Raw genomic sequence first — 23,127 nt, forward strand, 5'->3', positions numbered from 1 at the left:
GAGATGATAGCCTGGCACTAAGGTGATGGGGCTTCCCTGGTGGCTCAGTTGGTAAAGAATCTGCCTGCAATGCAGGAGACCCAGGTTCCATCCCTGGGTTGGGAAGATCCCCTGGAGAAGGAAATGGCAACCCACTCCAGTATTCTTCCTTGGAAAATCCCATGGACAGAGGAGCTGGCAGGCTACAGCCCATGGGGTCACAGAGTTGGACAGGACTTGGAGACTAAACCACCACCAAGGTGATGAGGTCCAGGTGGACCAGCTGAGAAGGTGACCCCCTCCTGGGCCCACTTGGCCAGACACTGTGGGTCAGAGTCCTGAGCTCGCCTGGGAAGAGCTGACTTGCTAGCCTCTGAATGAGAGGAGGCCCCCCTCCAAGGGAAGGACATCCCTCAACTTTCCTCTTTACTAACATGCATCTCAACACCAGGCATCTCATCCATCCTGAAAGTTCTGTTCTTCTTCCCGTCCCTGTTCCAAAGAACTGTCCTTCGTTTGCTTCTTTTTCATTCAACCTTTATGAGACCCCACATACATGGCAGGGACTAATCATCTGGCAGATCAAGAGAGACCATCTCCAGACTTCATAAAGTGGTGGGAGAGGCAAACGTTCCTCAGATAATTAGATATAAATCTCTGACTGTGATAAGTGCAGGACACTGGGATTAGAATGAATGAATTGCAATCAGTGAATAAATGTTAACACATTCAAGTTTAACAGTCTTAAAGTTTCTCTAAGTAAGAAGGCATATTTATTGGTTAAGTTTGTTTTTCTAACATAAATAAAAATTCATCAGTTAACACTCTCCTCATTCTTTTAAGTGATGTAGCTCTTCTCTCTCTCAATGGGTAAGTCAATAACAATAATAGTAATGGCGGGCATTAATTGAGCACCTGGCATGTGCCAGGCACTATGGTCCCTGTCATCACCAGGTCCCAGAGTTTACCCAAACTCATCCATTGAGTCAGGGATGCCATCCAGCCATCTCATCCTCTGTCATCCCCTTCTCCTCCTGCCCTCAATCTCTCCCAGCATCAGGGTCTTTTCCAGTGAGTCAGCTCTCCGCATCAGGTGGCCAAAGTAGAGTTGATTACAGTATGTTAGTTTCTGCTGTACATAAAAGTGATTCAGTTATAGACATACATACATGTGTATGTATATATATTCTTTTTCAGATTCTTTTCCATTGTGGTCATTACAGGATATTGAATATAGTTCCCTGTACTCTACAGTAGGAGCTTGTTGTTTATCTATTGTGTATATAATATTGTGTATCTGCTAATCCCAAACTCCCAATTTATCCCCAACCCCTTTCCCCTTTGGTAGGCATAGGTTTGCTTTCTATGTCAGTGAGTCTGTTTCTGTCTCATAAATGAGTTCATCTTTTGCTTTATTTAAGAGAGCAAAGTCAGTTTTTAGAACACAATCTTAATTATTCAAGATTTAAATATTTAAGTATGTGTTTTACTATTTGAGTTATTAACATTTGATGATTTAGTTGTTTCCATATTTTAATGTTTAACATTTAAAATTACTTAGCCTTCTATGTACGCATCATTTTTTTTTTTTTTTTTTTTCATTTTAAGCGAGTGGTCTCATAGTAAGGTGCCTGTTCTGGCCTTTTAGGAGCGCCTCAGTGCCCCGTGTACCCCATGGAGCTGGTGTTCGCGCTGGACCAGTCCCGGAGCGTCACAGAGCCCGAGTTTGTGCGGATGAAGGCGATGCTGTCCTCCCTGCTGAGCGGCCTCCGGGTCCGGGAGGACCACTGCCCCACAGGCGCGCGCGTGGCCGTGCTGGCCTACGACTCCCACGCCAGACTCCTCATCCGCTTCTCCGACACGTACAGGAAGGACCGACTCCTCCGAGAGATCGAGGCCCTCCCTTACGAGCGCTCCACGGCCAGCAGGGACATCGGCAAGGCCATGAGGTTTGTCTCCAGGCACGTTTTCAAGCGGATGCTCCCAGGGTCTCACGCCAGAAGAATCGCCACCTTCTTCAGCGGCGGCCCGTCTGTGGACCCCCAGACCGTCACCACCGCTGGCCTGGAGTTCAGCGCCCTGGACATCATCCCAGTGGTTATTGCCTTCAATCAGGTGCCTGCCGTCCGGCGATCGTTTGCGGTAAGAAGGGCCACCTGCCTCAGAAGTCTTCTCTGTCTTTCTGCCCGTGTTCAGGGGCATTTACAGGAAGGCGAGGAGCTAGGCAAAGTTTTTGTTACTATGTACCAGGAGCATGCCAAGCCCTTGATACCCACCTTCCTGTTTAGTTCACACAAGCAGTGTGTGAGCAGTGTGTGTGAGATGGGAATCACTGTTATTCCCACTGTGTAGATGAGAACACTGAGTCTGCAGAGTGAGTGAGTGAAAGTTGCTCAGTCGTGTCGGACTCTTTGTCACCCCATAGAGTCCATGGAATTCTCCAGGCCAGACACTGAAGTGGGTAGCCTTTCCCTTCTCCAGGGGATCTTCCCAATCCAGAAATCAAACCCAGGTCTCCCACGTTGCAGGCAGAGTCTTTAGCAGCTGAGCCACCAGGGGAGCCCAAGAATACTGGAGTGGGTAGCCTATCCCTTCCCCAGCAGGTCTTCCCGACCCAGGATTTGAACCTGGGTGTCCTGCATTGCAGGCCGGCTCTTTACCCGCTGAGCCACTGGGGAAGCCCAACAATACTGGAGTGGGTAGCCTATCCCTTCTCCAGCAGATCTTCCCAACCCGAGATTTCAACCAGGGTCTCCTGTATTGCCGGAGGGCTCTTTACCCGCTGAGCCACTGAGGAAGCCCGAGTCTGCAGAAGTGGACCCATATGCCCAGGTTCACACAGCTGATTTGTGGCAGAGTCAGGGCTTGGATCCAGGCCTCTATTCTCCAGGACTCCCTGAGTTGGCTCTGGTGTATAGATACCAAGTTGGAGGGCCAATAGACACTCAAGGATGTCACTGAGGTGGCCAGCGTGTTGGTCTCTGCTATGTGATGGGAACCCATGGACCGAGTTTGTAACATTACCGATCGTGTAAATATCCACCCTTTATGAAGGAAGAATCATTCCAGTTACAGCCTCTTAGGTTGAAGATTAAAAATCTTGCCACCTAATATTTCTATTGACACTTTTTATTTTTCATTCTTGAGTGCCCAGCAGCCTGTGGGATCTTAGTTCCCTGACCAGGGATTGAACCCTCACCCTCAGTGGTGACAGCATGGAGTCCCGAGCTCTGGACCACCAGGAAATTCACTGTACTGTAGCATTTGTAGATAAACCACCCAGTATCACAGTGATGTTCAAAACTCCCTGTGAGTAGAGCCTCTGTGGCAGAGGTTCCTTACAAAAAAAGAACACCCACTGGACCTGGCACAGTGTCCTTCTGGTCATCGGTGTCCACCCAGCGTGCTGGTTTGTTCTCCATTCGTGGGAGGGCCATGAGGAGAGACTGCAGTGCAGCTGCAAAGGGTGTTGGGAAATACAACCTGAGCCAGGAGGACAAGTGTTTGAAAACTATTTCATGGAGAGAAAGGGAAGTGAGAAGCAGCTGAGCCCCGGCCTTGAGGTGTGTGGAGGTTTATTACTACAGAGAACTAACCAGCCGACTCCAAGACAGCAAGCATCAGAGAAACTGGGAGCCATAGCAGTGGAAAACCCTGGTTTAGACTCAAGTAGAAACTTTCTGAAGGCAAGATTGATGGATGTTGTCACGGGCCAGGTGACTAAATGTAAGTGGGCAAGACGCCGCCTTTCTCTGAGGCCTTCTCTAGGAGTGGTCACTCGCCTGGCAAGGGCGACCTCCATCTGTCCTGGAGAAGCAGGATTAAGATGCCTTTTAGAGACCCTCTCCAGCTTCCTAATATTTTCTGTGAAAGTGCTAAGCTAAGCAGATCAGAACTGAAATATAGTACTCCTCCATAAAATGCAGAAAGCGGTGCTTGTTTCCTGAAGTTGGTGCAAAGATGAAATGATGTTGCTCCATGCACCAGTGCCTGGGATATAGCAAACACTCAAGATAGTAGCTCTTGTTTTAGTTAGGACTGTGATCAGTTTCTTGATAGTGAACTGAACTCCATTTAATAATATTAAAGTCTGCATTGTTAAGGAGCTGAAACTGCAATTAGCATCATTGAACAAACTCAGAATTACGAAAAGAAACAGGTTGGTGTATGAAACTCACAAAATAAAATGCTTGCACATTAGAAGCTGGAACCAGCCTACGCTAATGAAGTTGCTATGAGAGGTAGTGGCTCAAGAGCTCTGTGACTGGATACACAAAAGAAAAGTGAAAGTGAAAGTCACTCAGTCCTGTCTGACTCTTTGTAACCCCTGGACTGTACAGTCCATGGAATTCTCCAGGCCAGAATACTGGAGTGGATAGCCTTTCCCTTCTCCAGGGGATCTTCCCAACCCAGGGATGGAACCCAGGTCTCCCGCATTGCAGGCAGATTCTTTACCAGCTAAGCCACCAGGGAAGCCCAAGAATACTGGAGTGGGTGGTCTATTCTTTCTGCAGTGGATCTTCCCCACCCAGGAATTGAACTGGGGTCTCCTGCATTGCAGGCGGATTCTTTGCCAACTGAGGTGCGAAGGAAGCCCAGAGTCCTCCTAATTCCCTGTCTTTATTGGGAGCCCCTTTGTCCTTTGACTTTATTTAGTCACAGAAAAGGCAACTTAATATCCTGACTCAAATAATCGATGGTACCTGTGATACAAATTTAAACAGACACAATTCCACCCTCCCACTCAAAGGTATGTGCATCACATACAGCTTAAGAAAAATGTATTTTGTTGAGTTTTTCTTTTAAGCTTTGGAGGACTGACAATCCCACTTAGAGTTTCTACCCAAATCACCTAGAGACTCCTTGCTCCTTTATTGAAGGAGTTTATCTCAAAAGAACACCAGTGGAGGTTCAAATTCTTGACCAGAGCAGTATTGGCTTCAACATTCCTTGGGCAGAAAAAGAGTTAAACATGCAGACAGAAGTCAGGCTTGGTTCCAAGGTTCATTCATCCTACATATGTTTAGTGAGCAACTGAAATATGCCAGATGCCATCTGAGACCCTGGGGACACAAGAGTAAGTAGAAAACCAAAAGACCTCACCCACTAGAGGATGGAGCTATGCAGGGTTGTCCAGAGGGCTCAGAACAAATGGATGGGAACCTAATACCAGGCATCGCTCAAGAGAGATGATGTTACTACTTTTCCATTTACCCTTGGCTTCTTTTTTAATTTATTTTTAATTGGAGAATAATTACACTATTGTGATGCTTTCTACTGTATAGCCACATGAATCAGCCATAAATATGTCATTTGTTAGTATTTTAGGAGCAGAGCCCAAAATTTTAATGACACAGTACATTTTTATTTGGAGGCCATATTACAAAGCCATCATCTGTTTCATAACCATTGTGACTCTTCTACATCTCCATTTGTCTGAGAGTTCAGCAGAATCCATCTGAAATTCAAAACTGGTGTAGATGTGTATGGCAGATCTCAGACGCAGCTGCTCTGACAACACAGACTCATTTCCCTGTGTTTCTGAGTGAACAGATTGTGTGATCCCCCTCTTGGACATTTTTCATGATGGTGTGAAGCTGAGTGATGAGCCATTCATTCTTCTGGAACGAAGGCTATTTTGATTGAAAAAACTTTAACCTCAGCTTTGTTCTGTCCCAGAGGTTTTCTCTTATGATTTGTTGGGCAATTACCTCTTAATTCTGGTGGACTTTTATTTGCTGCATGTGAAGAATTCTAGAGTAGAATGGGCCTCCCTTTACAATATACTTACAAGAAATGTATCCTTTTTGGCTAGCCTTATTTTCTTTCCTTTACTCTGCTGTTTAGCATTCCCAGTGAAAGAAACATTAGGTGTAATAGCTGACATCACAGATTTTTCTAGTGATGAGGCAGAGGTGAAATTTGGTGGAGAGGCGGGGGTTGTGGGTAGTGGAAAACTTCAGCACTCTGAGCACCCAGGCTTTTTATTTTCTGAAGGATTTCCTTTGTTGATAGAGAATTGTCTAAAGAAAGAAGAGAACTCAGAGTATTAATTGTATCTTCTCGAATGCACACAGTTTTGGAACCCATGTTGTTGAGAAAGGAAAGAGCAAGGTATCACCCAGAACCATAGACTGAAGATCACGTTGCCAACCTGTGGACCATCCAAGCTGGCGCAGCTTTGAATCCACAGGATACTGAGCAATCGAAAAATTGAACCTAACGCAGGGTGCCCAGCCTGGCACTCTGTGATGACCTAGAGGGGTGGGGTGCTCAAGAGGGACATGATTTATGTAGGAAATAGCTCAGCTGGAAATTTCATGACCTCCAGTTGAGCTGTTTCCTAGAGGAAATCCTGAAGGAAATCAGTCCTAAATATTCACTGGAAAGATGCTGAAACTGAAGCTCCAATACTTTGGCCACCTGATGCAAAGACTTGACTCATTGGGAAAGACCCTGATGCTGGGAAAAATTGAAGGCAGGAGGAGAAGGGGAGGATGAGATGGTTGGAAGGCATCACTGACTCGATGGTGATGAGTTTGAGCAAGCTGCAGGAGTTAGTGATGGACAGGGAAGCCTGGCATGCTGCAGTCCATGGGGTCACAAAGAGTCAGACATGACTGAGCGACTGAACTGAACTGATATAGGCATGATCATGGCTGAGTTGTGTTGTTGTATGGCAGAAACCAACACAACGTTTTAAAACAATTTTCCCCCAATTAAAAATGAAAAGTGAACCATAGGATACCTTTATTTTAAATCCCCAACTCAGCTTGGGTAATTTTTCTGTAATATGCTAACAGTAGTTGCTCAATGCTGTGTGGTAGGATGAATGATCTCTAAGAGCACATCTGCCGAACTTTATTGATTAGGAGATTACTTGGGGGAGGGGGAGGGGAGAGCACAGTCCCCCTGGGGTCCTCCATGTTTAAAAAAAACATGCGCTAGCATCGGTGAGTAGGAAGTATGGCTTTAGGTTGACACCATCATGTTGCCACAGGATTAAACGTGAAGCCTAAGTTACCAACTAGCTGCCACATTTTAGACTCACAGAACACACACTAGTGCACCAGGGGCGGCAGTCTCTGGGTGACATGGTGAAAGCTGTGTTCTGAGGTAGGTTTGAACCCTTGATACAGAACTGCAGTCATCCAAGTAGCTCAGGCAGAGTGTGGAAGGCAGGTCTTACGTGGGGAAAGCAGAGTTTAAGCTGGAGGCGTCTTTGTTCCACCCTCCTCTGGGCTCACTGTCCTCATCGCTGAAATGGTAGAACTGGCTTCTGAGATTCCTTCTAGCCCAAGCGTTCTGTGACTTGCTTCCCTGAACCCTGACAGTTGGCAGGAAGAGGTGACTTTGCCCCTGTCACATGATCTGATCCACATTCTCTGGATGTGGTTTCCTGGTCCCTGATCACAGTGCAGATGAAGTCATGACACGATTCACTGGAAAGATTGCCCAGACACCTGTGAAAAGCCACTAGTAATTAAAAGCCATTAATGAATTATTAATAATTAATAAAGACTAATTGTGTCTGCTGGTGGGTTAGGCAAGAGTAAAGACCCTGTGCGCACAGGCCCCTGTTGACAAAACACCCCCATTTTGTTCCCACTGCCCACCCCTTTTCTGCCGCCTGACCACCACAGGCTCTTCTTTAAATTAATTTTTATTGAGGTGTAGTTGACTTACAGTGTTGTGTTAGTTACTGCCATACAGCAAAGTGAATCAATTACACAGTCACATATAATCCCTCTTTTTTTAGGATCTTTTCCCAAATAGGCCATTACAGAGTATTAGAGTCCCCTGTGCTACACAGTCAGTCTGTTCAGTGGCTCAGTCGTGTCTGACTCTCTGTGACCCCATGGACTGCAGCACGCCAGGCCTCCCTGTCCATCACCAACTCCTGGAGTTTACCCAAACTCATGACCATTGTGTCAGTGAGGCCATCCAACCATCTCATCCTCTGTTGTTGCCTTCTCCTCCTGCCTTCAATCTTTCCCAGCATCAGGGGCTTTCCAAATGAATCAGTTCTTTGCATCAGGTGGCCATCAAGTATTGGAGTTTCAGCTTCAGCATCAGTCCTTCCAGTGAACACCCAGGACCGATCTCCTTTAGGATGGACTGGTTGGGTCTCCTTGCAGTCCAAGGGACTCTCAAGAGCCTCCTGCAACACCACAGTTCAAAAGCATCAATTCTTCAGTGCGAAGGTAGACTTCGGTGGTATCTACCTGATACCAGTAACATGCTTTTCAGTTATGAACTCATTTTGTGTGCACACTTGCCCTTTTAAAGAGTAACATGACTGTTCTGTTTCACAGATGAGAAAAGAGAGGCATAGCTGCTTATCCTCCAGCTAAAGGGAGAGTCACTGATTTAAACCCAGACCAGTGTTCTTAGGGCCCACTGACGTTCTGCCTCCCCGGGGACCCTCTGAGAGGAAGGGGGCTCTTTTGCTCTCTGTAGCCCTCTGAACCATCCTGGGAGGTTCCGCAGCCCCACCCATGAAGCTCTTCTCGCTTTTGCTTCTTGCAGATTGACGACACAGGCAGATTCCAAGTCATCATTATCCCATCCGGAGCTGACTCTGCACCAGTACTCGAGGGACTCCAGCGGTGTACTTTCTGCTACGGTGAGACCCCCGGGGAGTGTGTAACTTGCTCAGATCATTCAGCAGCACAGTGAGTCACTATCGAAAGGAGGGGCTGGAACTCGGCAGCAGCAACGTGAGTGGTCTTGGGAAAGTCTCCCCGTGGCTCACCCTGCCACACAGCCTCGTCCACAGATGGATCCTCTCAGCTCATGCACGTTCTGGGAAACAGGAATCATTTTTAGAAAACCTCAGCCTGTCTCATGGCCAACTTCCTTGTGCAGTGAAATACTTTTATGAGCTTTCTAAACTTCAAATGTTCATAGTCCCAAAGAAATGCTTTATGGTGGAAGTGGAAGTTAGCAGAAATGGATTTCTCATTGGAAAGAGGCTTTCTCAAAGCCCCAAATGTTAGGGATTCGAAAGATTTGCGATGCTGATTTGCCTGTGACTGCTTTACACACAGTATGTAGTTCTAGGTAGAGAACTGGCCAAAACCTGCATTTGAGTGTTCTAATAATTTGAACATGCTAATAATTACAAGAGTGGGAGTCACTGAGGTTTCTGGTGGGTGTGATAGCTAATGGTTATCAGACATTCATTATTAGCCACACACTGTTGTAATTGCTTTATGTAACAGTGATGGTAGTGATGATAATTTTTACTACTCAGGCTGTTGGGTTTAATGCTTTCCAAGTGTAGTGCAGTGCAAGTTGCTCAGTCATGTCTGACTCTTTGCGACCCCAGGGACTTTACAGTCCATGGAATTCTCCAGGCCAGAATACTGGAGTGGGTAGCCTTTCACTTCTCCAGGGGATTTTCCCAACTCAGGGATCGAACCCAGGTCTCCCGCATTGCAGGTGGATTCTTTACCAGCTGAACCACCAGGTATGCATTCCAAACACCCTTCTAATGGTTTTATTTGATCCTTATAATGGCCCTAAAATTTTTGAATGACTATTAGATCCATTTTACAGATGAGGTGAAATAATTGGCTAAAAGCCAAATCGAAATCAAGAAAGCTAGTTTTAAGACGCCTGCAGTTTTTGAGAAACACAGATCGCACTATACTGTTCCCCGAGACTCTGAACTTGGCCTTGAAGTAAGCGGTTAATTCCTCTCCTCTCCACGTGTGTCAATGAGACGCTCCTTCTGGCCATGTGAGTGATTCATGGGCCAGTGGCAACTGAGAGAGAGGGGGATTCTCTCTTCACAACCCTCTCTTCCTGCTGTCTTGCCCTCTGCTGTGCTCTGATCAGTCATTTCCCCCAGCCCGAGAAGCTCACCAGACTGCGGGCAGACTCTTCCCCCTCGAGTTCTCAGCTGTGGGTTCAGACTCCTCAGTGACACATGTGCCAGTGTGATTTGTGGTCAGAAGTGGTCCACGTGTGTCTGGAGATAGATCTGGGCTCCATTTCTTGGCTTAAAGCCTTGTCTCTGAGGCACATAATGGAAGGTATTTTGGCTGTTGTTTCCCGCAATTAAGAAACCCCACAAAACTGAGCAAATGGGCAGGCTGCTGTCCCTGGTTTGAAATATGTATTTATTTGTTTGGCTCTGCTGGGTCTTAGCTGCAACACACGGGATCTTTAGTTGTGACACGCGAACTTGTAGCTGCAGCATGTGGGATATAGTCCCCTGACCAGGGGCTGAACCTGGGCCCCCCTGCATTGGGAGCTCCTAAGTCTTAGCCACTGGACCATCAGGGGCGTTCCCAGAGTTTATATCTTTATTGAGTCTGTGAGCAAGACGGGAGTTCTGAAGTTTGCTCCATCCATTAAGGATCTGCACTCTGGTTATTACCCTTTCATCTAATCCCTTTTATTCATGGCTGGGCCCTTGTCTAAGTACTGGCTGTCCACATGCATGGCTTTTCATTCTCTTTGGTTTTTAAAGAGAAAAGTCTCTTTAATGCTCATCCTTAACCATCAACTGGAGAAGGCAATGGCACCCCACTCCAGTACTCTTGCCTGGAAACCCCCATGGATGGAGGAGCCTGGTAGGCTGCAGTCCATGGGGTCGCTAAGGGTCAGACACGACTGAGGGACTTCACTTTCACTTTTCACTTTTGTGCATTGGAGAATGAAATGGCAACCCACTCCAGTGTTCTTGCCTGGAGAATCCCAGGGACGGGTCAGCCTGGTGGGCTGCCATCTATGGGGCTGCATAGCATCGGACACGACTGAAGCGACTTAGCAGCAACCATTAACTGTTATTGAAAATGTAGGACTGCAGAGTGTTGGCTCTATAAGGGCTCTCGAGGTGCGTCTAATCCAACCATCTCATTCTATGGAACTGGAGCCCGGTGGAGGCTTGGACAGGAGCACACAGCATGTTTGTTACTGGGGACAGCCAGACCAGAGCCCAAATATCCTGACTTTCAGGCCAATGGGCCTCCCCACCCTGCGGCACTGTGTGGCCCTGCCTCGCACAGTACAACGCTGACTTCATATGCAGATACTTCTAGAAATGCTGATGTCCTTTGGCAAAATGATTTTATTCTCCTGCCCTCAGGTTCTTTGGTAAAATTAGAAGATTAGATGACCTCTAAGATCCTTTAATTTCCAAGTTTTTTTGTTCCTCTGAGTATTGTGGTCAGATTCAGTAAAATGCACTCTGTTTTATTACTACACCTTCTTTTAAAAAATGAGATATGCACACATTAAAATGACCTCATATTTTATGAAAGTCCATTAACATGTAGTATTTATATTCATTTATTTAATAAATACGTACTGCGCTTTCAACTGATAGGTATAAAATATAAGTGGTAGCTCTGTCCTTAATGTCTCTACAAAAAAAAAAAAAAAAAAAGACATCGAGTTATAAACCTTTATTTAAATTGAAATAAAAGATGCACTGCTTTTTTGCACTCCTACATTTTAAGCATATTTCTTTTCATAATAAGGTAGTGTGTGTAGAATGACAGGGGTCCTTGGTTTAACCTGTATATTATCAGTTAGAGAGGTCATTACTTTTTATGTCATGATACAGTAAACACACACACAAGCATGAGATCAACTGTCCAGGTCGATCTTTACAAACTTAAAACTCAGCCAAGATGAAACTTCTGTTGAAAGCAACCTAATTTCAAAGAGTCAGATAGCGTCAGTGAATGGAACTCGAAACACGGGCTGAGTATAAAATCTGTACTTTGCGGATCAGGGTGCAAACCATATTCTAGGAAATGTTCTGTTGCTGACCTCAAAGTCATTCAGTTACTATATTAACATCAAAGATCATGCAGCCTCCAAATGTCGAAATGTTTGAGATGCTATCTTCCCTTTTTCTGTCTGTTTCTGTTTAGTAACCCTAAATGACTTTTGGTCTGCAGATGTATGCAAGCCGGACGCTTCTTGCGATCAAGCCAGACCACCCCCTGTGCCATCTTACGTGGACGCTGCTTTCCTTCTGGACGGCTCCCGGCATGTGGGAAGTGCAGAATTTGAAGACATACGAGGATTCTTGGGGGCGCTGTTAGATCACTTCGAAATCACCCCAGAGCCCGAGTCCTCTGTCACCGGAGACCGGGTGGCCCTATTAAGCCTCAGTCCCCCTCACTTCCTACCCAACACTCAGAGGAGCCCTGTTAGAAGCGAATTCAACCTGACCACCTACAAGAGCAAACGCCTCATGAAGAGACATGTGGGAGAATCCGTTCAGCAGCCAAATGGAGATGCTTTTATTGGTCACGCGCTCCAGTGGACTCTGGACAATGTCTTCTCAAGGACACCCAATCTGAGAAGGAATAAAGTCATTTTTGTGGTATCTGCTGGGGAAACCAGTCACTTGGACAGGGAAACCTTAAAGAAAGAATCCTTGAGGGCCAAGTGTCAAGGGTATACCCTGTTCGTGTTTTCCCTTGGGCCTTCTTGGAATGACCAGGAACTGGAAGATCTAGCCAGCTACCCTTTGGATCACCACTTGGTCCAGCTTGGCCGCATTCATAAGCCTGACCACAGATACGCTGTGAAGTTTGTGAAGGCTTTTATAAGCTCAGTCAGGCGTAAGTCATAAAATCATATTCTTTCTTGCACATTTCAGTATATTTGGGATTCCCCAAAGAAGGGCTGATGAACTGACATGGATTCTTGGAAGCCTCTGTCTTCAAGGGCACTGCAGGGTGAGAAAGGAAAACAGGGAATGATGGATGGTGCAGGGAGGAAGCCTATGATTTCTAAGCATTGAATTCTCTGGCTCCTCTTTTTTATGCTTCTGGTTTCTATGGAGAAGCAGTCATAACAAACAGCTACTCACACATCTGTAGTCACAGCCGGGATACTAGTTACAAAGTAGAAACGCTTGCCATATAACATTATCACGCTGCCCTTTGATGGAAAGTTTGACCAGTTAACACTCTGAGAGAGAGCTAGAGAAAAATTCAACAATCCTTGGCTTTGCTTTTACAAGTTCTAAAGGCAGAGTCTGAAGTTTTAGGAGGTACCACTTTACATGTCAGAATGAAAGATGCATCCTTGCAAAACTTTCTTAGCTTTGTTAATGATTCTTTATGACGCCAGTAATTAGTGTAACTGTTGCCCATAAAAAAAGAAACATGGGTTATATTTCTTGGCAGGAGCTTGTCTCGAAAGTTTGCAATTCATTTTGAATGCAGCAGGATGGATTCAGAGAAGCCTGGTCCTGATATGGCTATGGAGGTCGAAAAGCACTGTCAGACTTCTGATGATTTTACTTTTGGAGTTCAGACAAGGGAAAGCGGACACGCAGGCTAAAGGGCACCCAGTGCCGCATCCTAGGTCGCAAACTTGTCACTGACATTCACCGTGAGACCAGCTAAGGCTGCAGCTGCAAAGACCCTGACTGGTCAGGGCCGGGAGGTCTGAGGGGCCTTGGGGAATAGTCGGTGGGGCTGATGCCGTGTCCTCGAGTTCTCTGCTACTCAACGTGTGAGTCTAGGACCAATGTCCCGGCATCTCCTGGGAGCTTGTGAAAAATGCGGACTCTCCCGCCCCACCCCAGACGTTTTGTTCCAGAATCTGCATTTTATCAAGATCCCCAGTGATTCCTATATACATTATATGGTTTGAGAAACACTGATGCACGAGCCATATGCTCCTAGAATAAAATTTCTGTGGATTGGGTTCTGGAATAGGAACCAGAAAGAAGAGCTGGGGGAATGAGGGGGAAAAAATAAGTGAAGGCCAGGGGTCATTTGGAAAGAAGAACTCATGAGGCATTTGTAAGGGTAAAACAGAAGAGCACCTTGAAACTCAGCCACTGAAAAGCCACTGACTCTGTTTATTAGCATTCCCCTCCCCCTCCTTCCTTCTCCTCTCTGCAAACGTGTTCTCCTGTCCTTCAGATCAGATCAGATCAGATCAGTCGCTCAGTCGTGTCCAACTCTTTGCGACCCCATGAATTGCAGCATGCCAGGCCTCCCTGTCCATCACCAACTCCTGGTGTTCACTCAGACTCACGTCCATAAAGTCAGTGATGCCATCCAGCCATCTCATCCTCTCTCGTCCCCTTCTCCTCTTGCCCCCAATCCCTCCCAGCATCAGAGTCTTTTCCAATGAGTCAACACTTCGCATGAGGTGGCCAAAGTACTGGAGTTTCAGCTTTAGCATCATTGCTTCCAAAGAAATCCCAGGGCTGATCTCCTTCAGAATGGACTGGTTGGATCTCCTTGCAGTCCAAGGGACTCTCAAGAGTCTTCTCCAACACCACACTTCAAAAGCATCAATTCTTTGGCGCTCAGCCTTCTTCACAGTCCAACTCTCACATCCATACATGACCACAGGAAAAACCATAGCCTTGACTAGACGAACCTTTTGCTTGTGGCTTGCAATGTTCCAGACCCTGAATTACAAGTGTCTGCTGATCCCAAATAAACCCATTTTCATGGAAAAGCAGAACAGAAAACACCTTGAAAGACTGAGAAATTTGTCAAGAAACACTCCTTATAAGGCAAAAAGTTGAAAGGAGGTTAAGATGGAATTTACTTCCCTGGCCCCACAAAATTCTTAGTGGTGTTTCATGGTAACTAGTCAAACTATATGATTAGATAAATCACCACCCAGGGAAAGGGGAGGAGATGCTTTAAGAAGAATTACTTGGGGTGGGTGAGAAATATATAAAGTGCTTGTGAAAAACTATAGTCATGACACCACTTTTCTAAAAAGCATCTAGAAATCTCCAACATTTATTTTTTTGTGTGTGTAATAAAGTTTTATTAAAGTATAAAGGAGATAGAGAAAGCTTCTGACATAGGCATCAGAAGGGGGCAGAAAGAGTACTCCCCTGCTAGTCTTCAGCTGGATGTTATACAGTCACTGCTGCTACTGCTGCTAAGTCGCTTCAGTCGTGTCCGATTCTGTGCGACCCCATAGACGGCAGCCCACCAGGCTCCTCCATCCCTGGGATTCTCCAGGCAAGAACACTGGAGTGGGTTGCCATTTCCTTCTCCTAGAAATCTCTAACATTTAAACTATAGCTTTCAAAGTACAAAACGTTGAAAAGATTTTGACATTCAGTTTAGCTGCTCAGTCGTGTCTGACTCTTAGTGACCCCGTGGACTGTAGCAGGCCAGGCCTCCCTGTCCATCATCAACTCCCGGAGCTTGCTCAAACTCATGTCCATTGATTTGGTGATGCCATCTGATCATCTCATCCTCTTTTGTCTTCTTCTCCTCCTGCCTTCAATTCTGCCGTTATCAGGGTCGTTTCCAAAGAGTCAGTTCTTCGCGTTAGATGGCCAAAGTATGACTTTGACATAATCATATTCAATCCCACATCCTCCATTCAGAGCAGGCCCCCAGACCCACACACACCTCTTCAATATTAACACATATGTAGGGGCTTCTCAGGTGGCTCAGGGGTAGAGAATCCACCTGCCAATGCAGGAGATGCAGGATATGTGGGTTCAATCCCTGGGTTGAGAAGATCCCCCAGAGGCAGAAATGGCAACCAACTCCAGTATGCTTGCCTGAAAACTCCCATGGACAGAGGACAGGCTCCAGTCCACGGGGTCACAAAGAGTCAGACACGACTGAGCAAATAGGCACATGGCACATTAGGTACCTACTTTGAGCCACTGACTGTTGAGGGACGGGGTATCAAGAAGGGACCAAAATAGATCTGGTCCCAACCCTCCCAGGCATGCCCATCCAGCTCCCTAAGTAACTCCTGTTTATCCCGCTACTGTGACAGAATTGGCTACCAGACACAATCCACAGAATAAACATATTTTCTAAGCAAAACTACTACTGACAAAAACTATTGCTGATACTTAGAGTGAAGACAGATAACGAAAAATCAGATGCGCATAAAGGAAACACGCCCAGTCTGGGCCGTTCAGTCTAGAAGCACACGGCTCAGTCTGCAACAGCAGCTCAGGAGATGGTGCTGGGTCACAGTCCAGGACCAACTTGTAACTACGGGGACCCAGGATCACCAGGAAGAGGTTTAATCATGTTTAACATACAATTAAATTAAAGGCTTCAAGGAAATAAATAGTGCAATTTTAAAGTTTCTCATCAAAAAAAGGCTTTTTAATGTTTTAAATGGTATTGGAATAAGCATGCTTTAGTATTATGAAAAAATAATATATTTCAGATGAAATGAATCATAATGAATTAAACCCAAAATGGACCACAGTTACTGTTGCTGTTAATGATGCAGAGAACATAAAAGGAATATCCTTTTCCCTTTGCAATTTGGCATTTCAAAGGAGCAAATAAAAAATAACTATTCTGATTAGTTCAGGTCAGTTAGAGGCCAGACTTTTAGGATGGGCTCATGATTTCTCCTCTAATGTTCAATGGACTTTGGGAGCTAAGAGCATCTTACTGAAAAGTAAGTTGAATTCTCTACTTATACATTTGGCCGTCGTGACTCTTCTCAGCCTAGTTTAGAGACTCCATGAGAAATCTGCTTTCATCTCACGTGGCCACCCTAGTTGGTGTCTTTCTTTCATGGGTGTTGAGTACAGTGATGTGATGCTTTGCACGCAAAGCAGATTGCGGTCATGTTCATTGCTGTGAATAAGAGTCTCCTCACAGATTTTCTTTTTCTTCCTAGGTGCAATCAACAAATATCCACCAATAAATATCAAAGCAAAGTGCAACAGATTCAGCTCTACGGAGCCGCAGCAGCACCCACTCCAGTTTGTGCAAAGGTATAAACCTGCTTGGTATTTACTCGAACAATGAATGTGCCACCCTCTTCCCCTCCTTCTTTTCTCCCTCTTCCTCTATGCTATTTGGACAAAATATATCACTATGTGATAATAAGACATAAGTTGAGGGAACAAGAGATAATAAAAAACGCCAGGTTGATCTGAAAACAGAGTTTTTTAAAATAGAAAATCTAATTGTTGAACTGAAACAACCAAAGGGACCCCCCAGTGGCAATGAGCACACCAAATAACCAGATCTTGGTTTCTACGTATCGTTTCCATTGAAAGGAATCAGGGTTTCTTCCAGAAACAACTAATCCTAGGCTGTAACAGGGAAAGTACAAGGTGAGCCTGGAATATTCATTATGCCAGAAAGCAAGAAAGTAGCAAAATAATAATAATAATAACAGTCATGTCACAAGGGCAAATGAGTAGTCTTGAAAGGGTTTACCACTGGCAGGATTTTGGACTATTTGAACATCAGAAAGAATAATGATGGTCATGGATTACAGCACTGAATTTTAAAAATCCACAGCTCTATGTAGAGACCCAAAAAGAGAGGAGGGGAGGAAATGTTATTTTCTTATACAAGTATGCTAGCTAATAAATGAAGAAGTGGTAGAATGAGAAAACCAGGAGCTTGTAATCCCTGCTGTAATAACTGAGTCAGGCAAGAATCAAGGAATGCTAAACCCAGCCCCAGAGAAGCCTTCCCACACTTACTAATTACAAACAAGGGATGGTAGCCTTTCCTGCTGAGGTCTGGCCACACCTACTGTGACCAGGATCTGATACTATTTATCTCCTGAGGGGAGGCAGGGGAGACACAGTATCAAATGTGGGATTCTGGAGGGAGAGCTTTGACCCAACTCAAATAATGAGGAAACCACCGGACAATTCCAGAATGTGGACGGTCCTTCAAAACAGCAGGCCTGTCTTCTTTCTAGGTGTCAACGTCACGAACAGCAGAGGCTGTGGAGTAATGTCCTAGGATGGGAGAGACCACAGACAAAATGGCCCGGTGGGGTGGTTGCATCCTAGAGCAGGAAAAAAAAAAGCCTCTATTAATGACATTTGGAGAAATGGCAACCCATTCCAGTATTCTTGCCTGGAAAATCCCATGGACGGAGGAGCCTGGTGGGCTACAGTCCATGGGGTTGCAGAGTGAGACACGACTAAGTGATTATAACACTTTCATAAAGTAATACTGAAATATACAAAGTGAAAATTGAAAAAGGAGTAGTTGCTATTAAAATATCATCAGAGCTGGAGATTTTAGTACATCAGTTTGAATAGTTGGGTCAAGCAGACAAAAATTAAAGTAATTTAATCATAAGTAACAAGCTTGAATAGACTCATATAGAATTCTGCACAGAAAAATGAGACATTCTTCTGAACTTCTTAAATGGAATGTTAATGACTCTCCATCAGGGTACAGAGTGTACAGATGTCTATTGTGCAGTTTTATTTATAAAGCAACTATCAACAAATCTCTAAGAACTGGCTTCATACAGTCCAAATTGATCACAATCAAGTTAGAAATTCATACATGCAATATTTTCACAGTCCATATGTTTTTAAATCAAAATCACATTTCTAAATAACTAATGAAAAAATTCATAATAAAACTTAGAAATATTGTTAGAACTACATAATAATCAAAATACTACATGCCAAAATTTGTGGGATGCTTGCTTCAGAATTCATATTTCAGCAAAGTTCATAGTTCCAATTCTCGTGTTAGGGGAATGTCTTTACAAACAATGTTATATTAGTTTCGGGTATACAACACAGTGATTCAACATTTGTGTACATTACTAGATGATCACCATGACAAGTCTAGCTATTCTCCATCACCACTTAAAATTATAACCATATTATTGACTATATCCCATTTCGGTATGTTGCATCCCCATGACTTCTTTATTCTATAACTAGAGGAGTTTGTGCCTCTGAATCCTCCTCACCTGTTTTGCCCATCGTCCCACACGCCCTCCTGTCTAGTAACCACCACTTCATGTTGATGAATCTGTTTCTGGGTTTTTTGTTCATTTGCTTTGCTTTTTAGATTCCACATGTAAGTGAAATCATATGGCCTTTGCCTTTCTCTGTCTGACATATTACACTTAGCATAATACTCTCTAGGTCCACCCATGTACAAATGGCAAAATTTCTCTCTTTTCATGGCTGAGTAATATAACATTGTGTATAAATTCCATATCTTTATCCATTCATCTATAGATGGACACTTAGGTTGCTTCCATATCTTGGGTATCGTAAATAGTGCTGCAGTGAACATACATACATCTTTTCAAATTAGTGTTTTCATCTTCTTCAGGAAAATACCCAAAAGTACAATTGCTGGATCATGTGACAGTTCTATTTTTAATTTTTTGAGGAACCTCCATACACTTTTCCATGGTATGTTAGGGAATCTTTTAAACTCTAAAAGCTAATGAGCTAGACATTGCTCTTAAGATGTAATAGAAAATATATACAAAAAAAATTAAATAACAAGATTCTACCATATAGCACAAAGAACTATATTCAGTGAAAGTTGCTCAGTCGTGTCTGACTCTTTGCAACCCCATGGACTATACAGTCCATGGAATTCTCCAGGCCAGAATACTGGAGTGGGTAGCCTTTCCCTTCTCTAGGGGATCTTCCCAACCCAAGAACTGAACCCAGGTCTCCCACACTGCAGGTGGATTCTTTACCAGTGAGCCACAGGGAAGCCCATTTAATACCCTATGATATTCATAATGGAAAGGAATATTATTTAAATATTATATTGAATATTTAAAAAAGAATGTGTATATATATATGTGTGTGTGTGTGTAACTAAATCACTTTGCTCTATGCCAGAAATTAACACAACATTGTAAATCAACTATATTTCAATTAAACACTTTAAAAATACTTCAGTAAAAAAATACTTCAATAAAAAAAACAGAAACTAACACAACATTGTAAATTAACTATACTTCAATTTTTTTAAAGATGTAAAAATGTAATTAAAAATAATTTAAAAAATTTTAAAGTGTTATAGGACAAAAACAGAAATACTCAAAGAATGGAATGAGATTAGAACATACTTTTTAAAAAAATCTTAATTTAAAAAATTGCCAGCAACAAAGGCAAAAGTTAGTTATTTTAAAACAATAATATACACATAGATCATATCCTTTGCATGTACAAATATTACTTATTTTTTAAATTAGAAATAATTGAAATCAAGCAGTTAGGAGAGTGTCTCTTTTCAGTGTGAATCACACTGTACTAACACACATGTTCCCCACGTACAGCTGAAGTCAGAGTGCCCAGTCTGAGGCTGAGGCAGACGCCTCCGAGTGTGGCTTCTCTGGATGTGTGGAGGGTGCGTCCCTGTGTGGTGATGGGCCGGAGAGCCCTCCCGACCCGGCTCCATAGAGGGTGCATCCCTGTGCGGTGACGGGCCGGAGAGCCCTTCCGACCCGGCTCCAGAAGCCGCAAGAAGCCTCTGCCTGGAGGCTGCTCACCTTGCTGGGAGGCAGGGGAACTGTCCAGCAGCAAGCGCTTCTGAAGTCAGGTTCCATAAGCCGGGGCAGTCAGTTCGGGAGGGGCAGGGCTCCCCCTGCTGCGGTGTCTGTCAGTGTGGAAAGGGCCCTCGAGTTTGCATGTGCATCAGGCTTCATATATTATAGATAACTGCAAGGCACATGCGGGAGCCAGCCTATCAAAATTAAAGACATTTTTGGAAAACCTTCCCACCCTGCATATCCTCCTGCTTCTGCACTTTGCCTTAAGATGTACTCAGTTCAGTTCAGCTGCTCAGTCGTGTCCGACTCTCTGTGACCCCATGGACTGCAGCATGCCAGGCCTCCCTGTCCATCACCAACTCCCAGAGCTTGCTCAAACTCATGTCCATCGAGTCGGTGATACCATCCAACCATCTCGCCCTCTGTCATCCCCTGCTCGGATTCTCCTGCATACCTGGAAGGGTGAGATGCCAGGAAACGCAGGGGCATATGGAGGAGACAAATCCACACTGCCATCGGTGATTCCCTGACAGTGTGTTCAGCCAAGACTCCCCAGGCGTGTCCTGTCATCAAAGGCCGTAATAAAAGGTAACAAGCCACACGGCTGCTTCTGAAACTCCCTGCCGGAGCCTTTCAAGAACTGGGCACACGCAACTGAGGGAGACAAGAATGCCTGGCAGCAAGAGGCCTGGCCACCAGGATGACTTCCTTTGTCCTCAGAATGACTTGCATGAGAAGTAGGTCATTCCACTGTCAGATTCTGAGAAATACAGACAGAAGCTGGTACTTCTCCAAAGGGGAAAAAAAAAAACATTGAACCAAATCACAAGCAACCAAGGAAACAGATGCCCATGAGGGAGAGATTGCAGGGCAGCCTCTACATAAGCACCTACATCCACTCAGACAATAAAAGACTGAAAGCCACCTGCCTATTCATCTCGGCAGGCCAGCACCCCTGCCAGACTTAGAAGCGATGGCAGGCCAGAACCAAAACAACTGAACTGTTAAAATGGGCACAGTTACCAGTGCCATGTAAATACACATCTATTGTAATTCTAATCTCCAACATGTGTTTTCTAGATGCACAAAATGTGTGAGGTGAAAAGAATTCTTGAAATAAAAGCCATCTTGCCTGCATTTTCCACGCCACCACATCCAGTCAAGTAATAAATGCAGCTTGACTGATTCCTGGTCGTCTGCATAGTTGAAGGAATCTGTGATCACAGGGGAATGAAATCTGCAACTAGCCCCACCCATTTTTCTTTCCCAAGTTTTACTGGAGCTGGGCACAACTGCAAAATGAATGGACAGTATTTCATTCCTGTTTCTTCATCTTGACTACATGCTGTTTAAATTACCCATCAACAAAGAAGGATCCGAACGACACAGAATGAGAGGAAGAAAATCAGCAAGTCTCTATGATTCCTGGAATAATCAAATCATTCTTACCGAGTGCTTAACCAATTATACACTCCATATATGATACAATGGAAAAGATGGAAGATTCAGAGATACAGTGTTTATTATGATCAACCCTATTAAGAATAAAAATACTCAAGGGGGGAGAATAACATCACAATGCTGTAGAAGGAATTTAACTTTTTCTTAACAAAGAGGGAGGAGGAAGACAAAGACAACTAAATTTGTTGCAAAAAGGATCGAATCCAAAGGGAGAGCGTGAGGCTGGACGAGAGAAAGCAGTACAGGCAAGGTAAACTCAGCCGTGTGTCCCAGGCCTGAGAGAATGTCCCCTCACTATCGCGGGGCCATGGTTTGTGCATATAGACAGTTACCACTTTGGAGGATTTGAGTTCATAACATTTAGTCTGGAAGTTAACAAGAAAATGGGGCTTCTCTGATAGCTCAGTTGGTAAAGAATCCGCCTGCGATGCAGGAGACCCCGGTTTGACTCCTGGGTCAGGAAGATCCGCTGGAGAAGGGATAGGCTACCCACTCCAGTATTCTTGGGCTTCCCCTGTGGCTCAGCTGGTAAAGAATCTGCCTGCAATGCAGGAGACCTGGGTTCGATCCCTGGATTGGGAAGATCCCCTGCAAAAGGGAAAGGCTACCCACTCCAGTGTCTGGCCTGGAGAATTCCACGGACCGTATAGTCCATGGGGTTGCAAAGAGTCGGACATGACTGAGCGACTTTCACTTTCACTTTAACAAGAAAATATAGAGAAAAGCACAAGAGGGGAAGGTGTGCAGAAATCGCATTTGCCCTGGAATTGCACCAGGGCTGCCATTCTTGGTGACTGAAGGAGCTTGTTAATCAACACAGCACATTCATGAGAGCACGACAGAAGCCCAGACATGCTGTACACGAGGTGCAGTGGCCTTGGGGTCTGTGTTACAGGACTTATCTGTTGGTCTGATGTCTCCCTTACCCACAACCCTCACTACAGATGAAAGAAGAAAACGTGAGTGTGTGAGAGAGAGAAAGCGGGCAGCAAGATAACTTTCACTTCTTTTTACGGCCTTTACTTACTCATTTTCTAAATCACGATGCTTTTGTGAGAGAGATCGGATTGACAGCTGGACAAAGCAGAAAAATCCAGACACAGAGGAAGGGACTGTGGTGAATGTGGTGAGCGGCTGCTGCTGTCCTCCTGGGCTCAACATTTTGCAGTTCTCACGTATGAGTCTTCCGCAATCAAAACACAGTGAGCCTCTCCTATGCCACCAGGCCCCTCTCATTTTTAATTTAAAAGTATTCATGAAGAGTTCATAGCTTCCTAACTTCTGCCCCTGGCAACCTGCCCTCCTGCGGCCCTGCACCCGTGCATCCAGGTCTTCTGACAGCATGACGTTCATCTTTTCACTTTCTTATTCCAAATATTGTGAGAGTCCTCTGTAGTTTCCTGGGTAAAAACCTAGTTTCACGGAAGTAACACAGGACTCTTACTCTCA

The 23,127-nt window shown here is 44.7% G+C and overlaps 1 protein-coding gene across 1 annotated transcript in view; it reads left to right on the forward strand.

Moving 5' to 3' along the window:
- Window positions 1–23,127, forward strand: part of COL6A6 (collagen type VI alpha 6 chain) — a 173,729-nt gene that overhangs the window by 146,257 nt on the left and 4,345 nt on the right. The window contains exons 33-36 of the mRNA XM_070377208.1: window positions 1,628–2,121; window positions 8,509–8,605; window positions 11,898–12,569; window positions 16,603–16,699. Of these exons, the coding sequence (XP_070233309.1) occupies window positions 1,628–2,121; window positions 8,509–8,605; window positions 11,898–12,569; window positions 16,603–16,699 (1,360 nt within the window). The remainder of the gene's footprint in view (window positions 1–1,627; window positions 2,122–8,508; window positions 8,606–11,897; window positions 12,570–16,602; window positions 16,700–23,127) is intronic.

The sequence above is a fragment of the Bos mutus genome, chromosome 1, assembly GCF_027580195.1.
Source record: "Bos mutus isolate GX-2022 chromosome 1, NWIPB_WYAK_1.1, whole genome shotgun sequence".
Lineage (NCBI taxonomy): Eukaryota > Metazoa > Chordata > Mammalia > Artiodactyla > Bovidae > Bos > Bos mutus.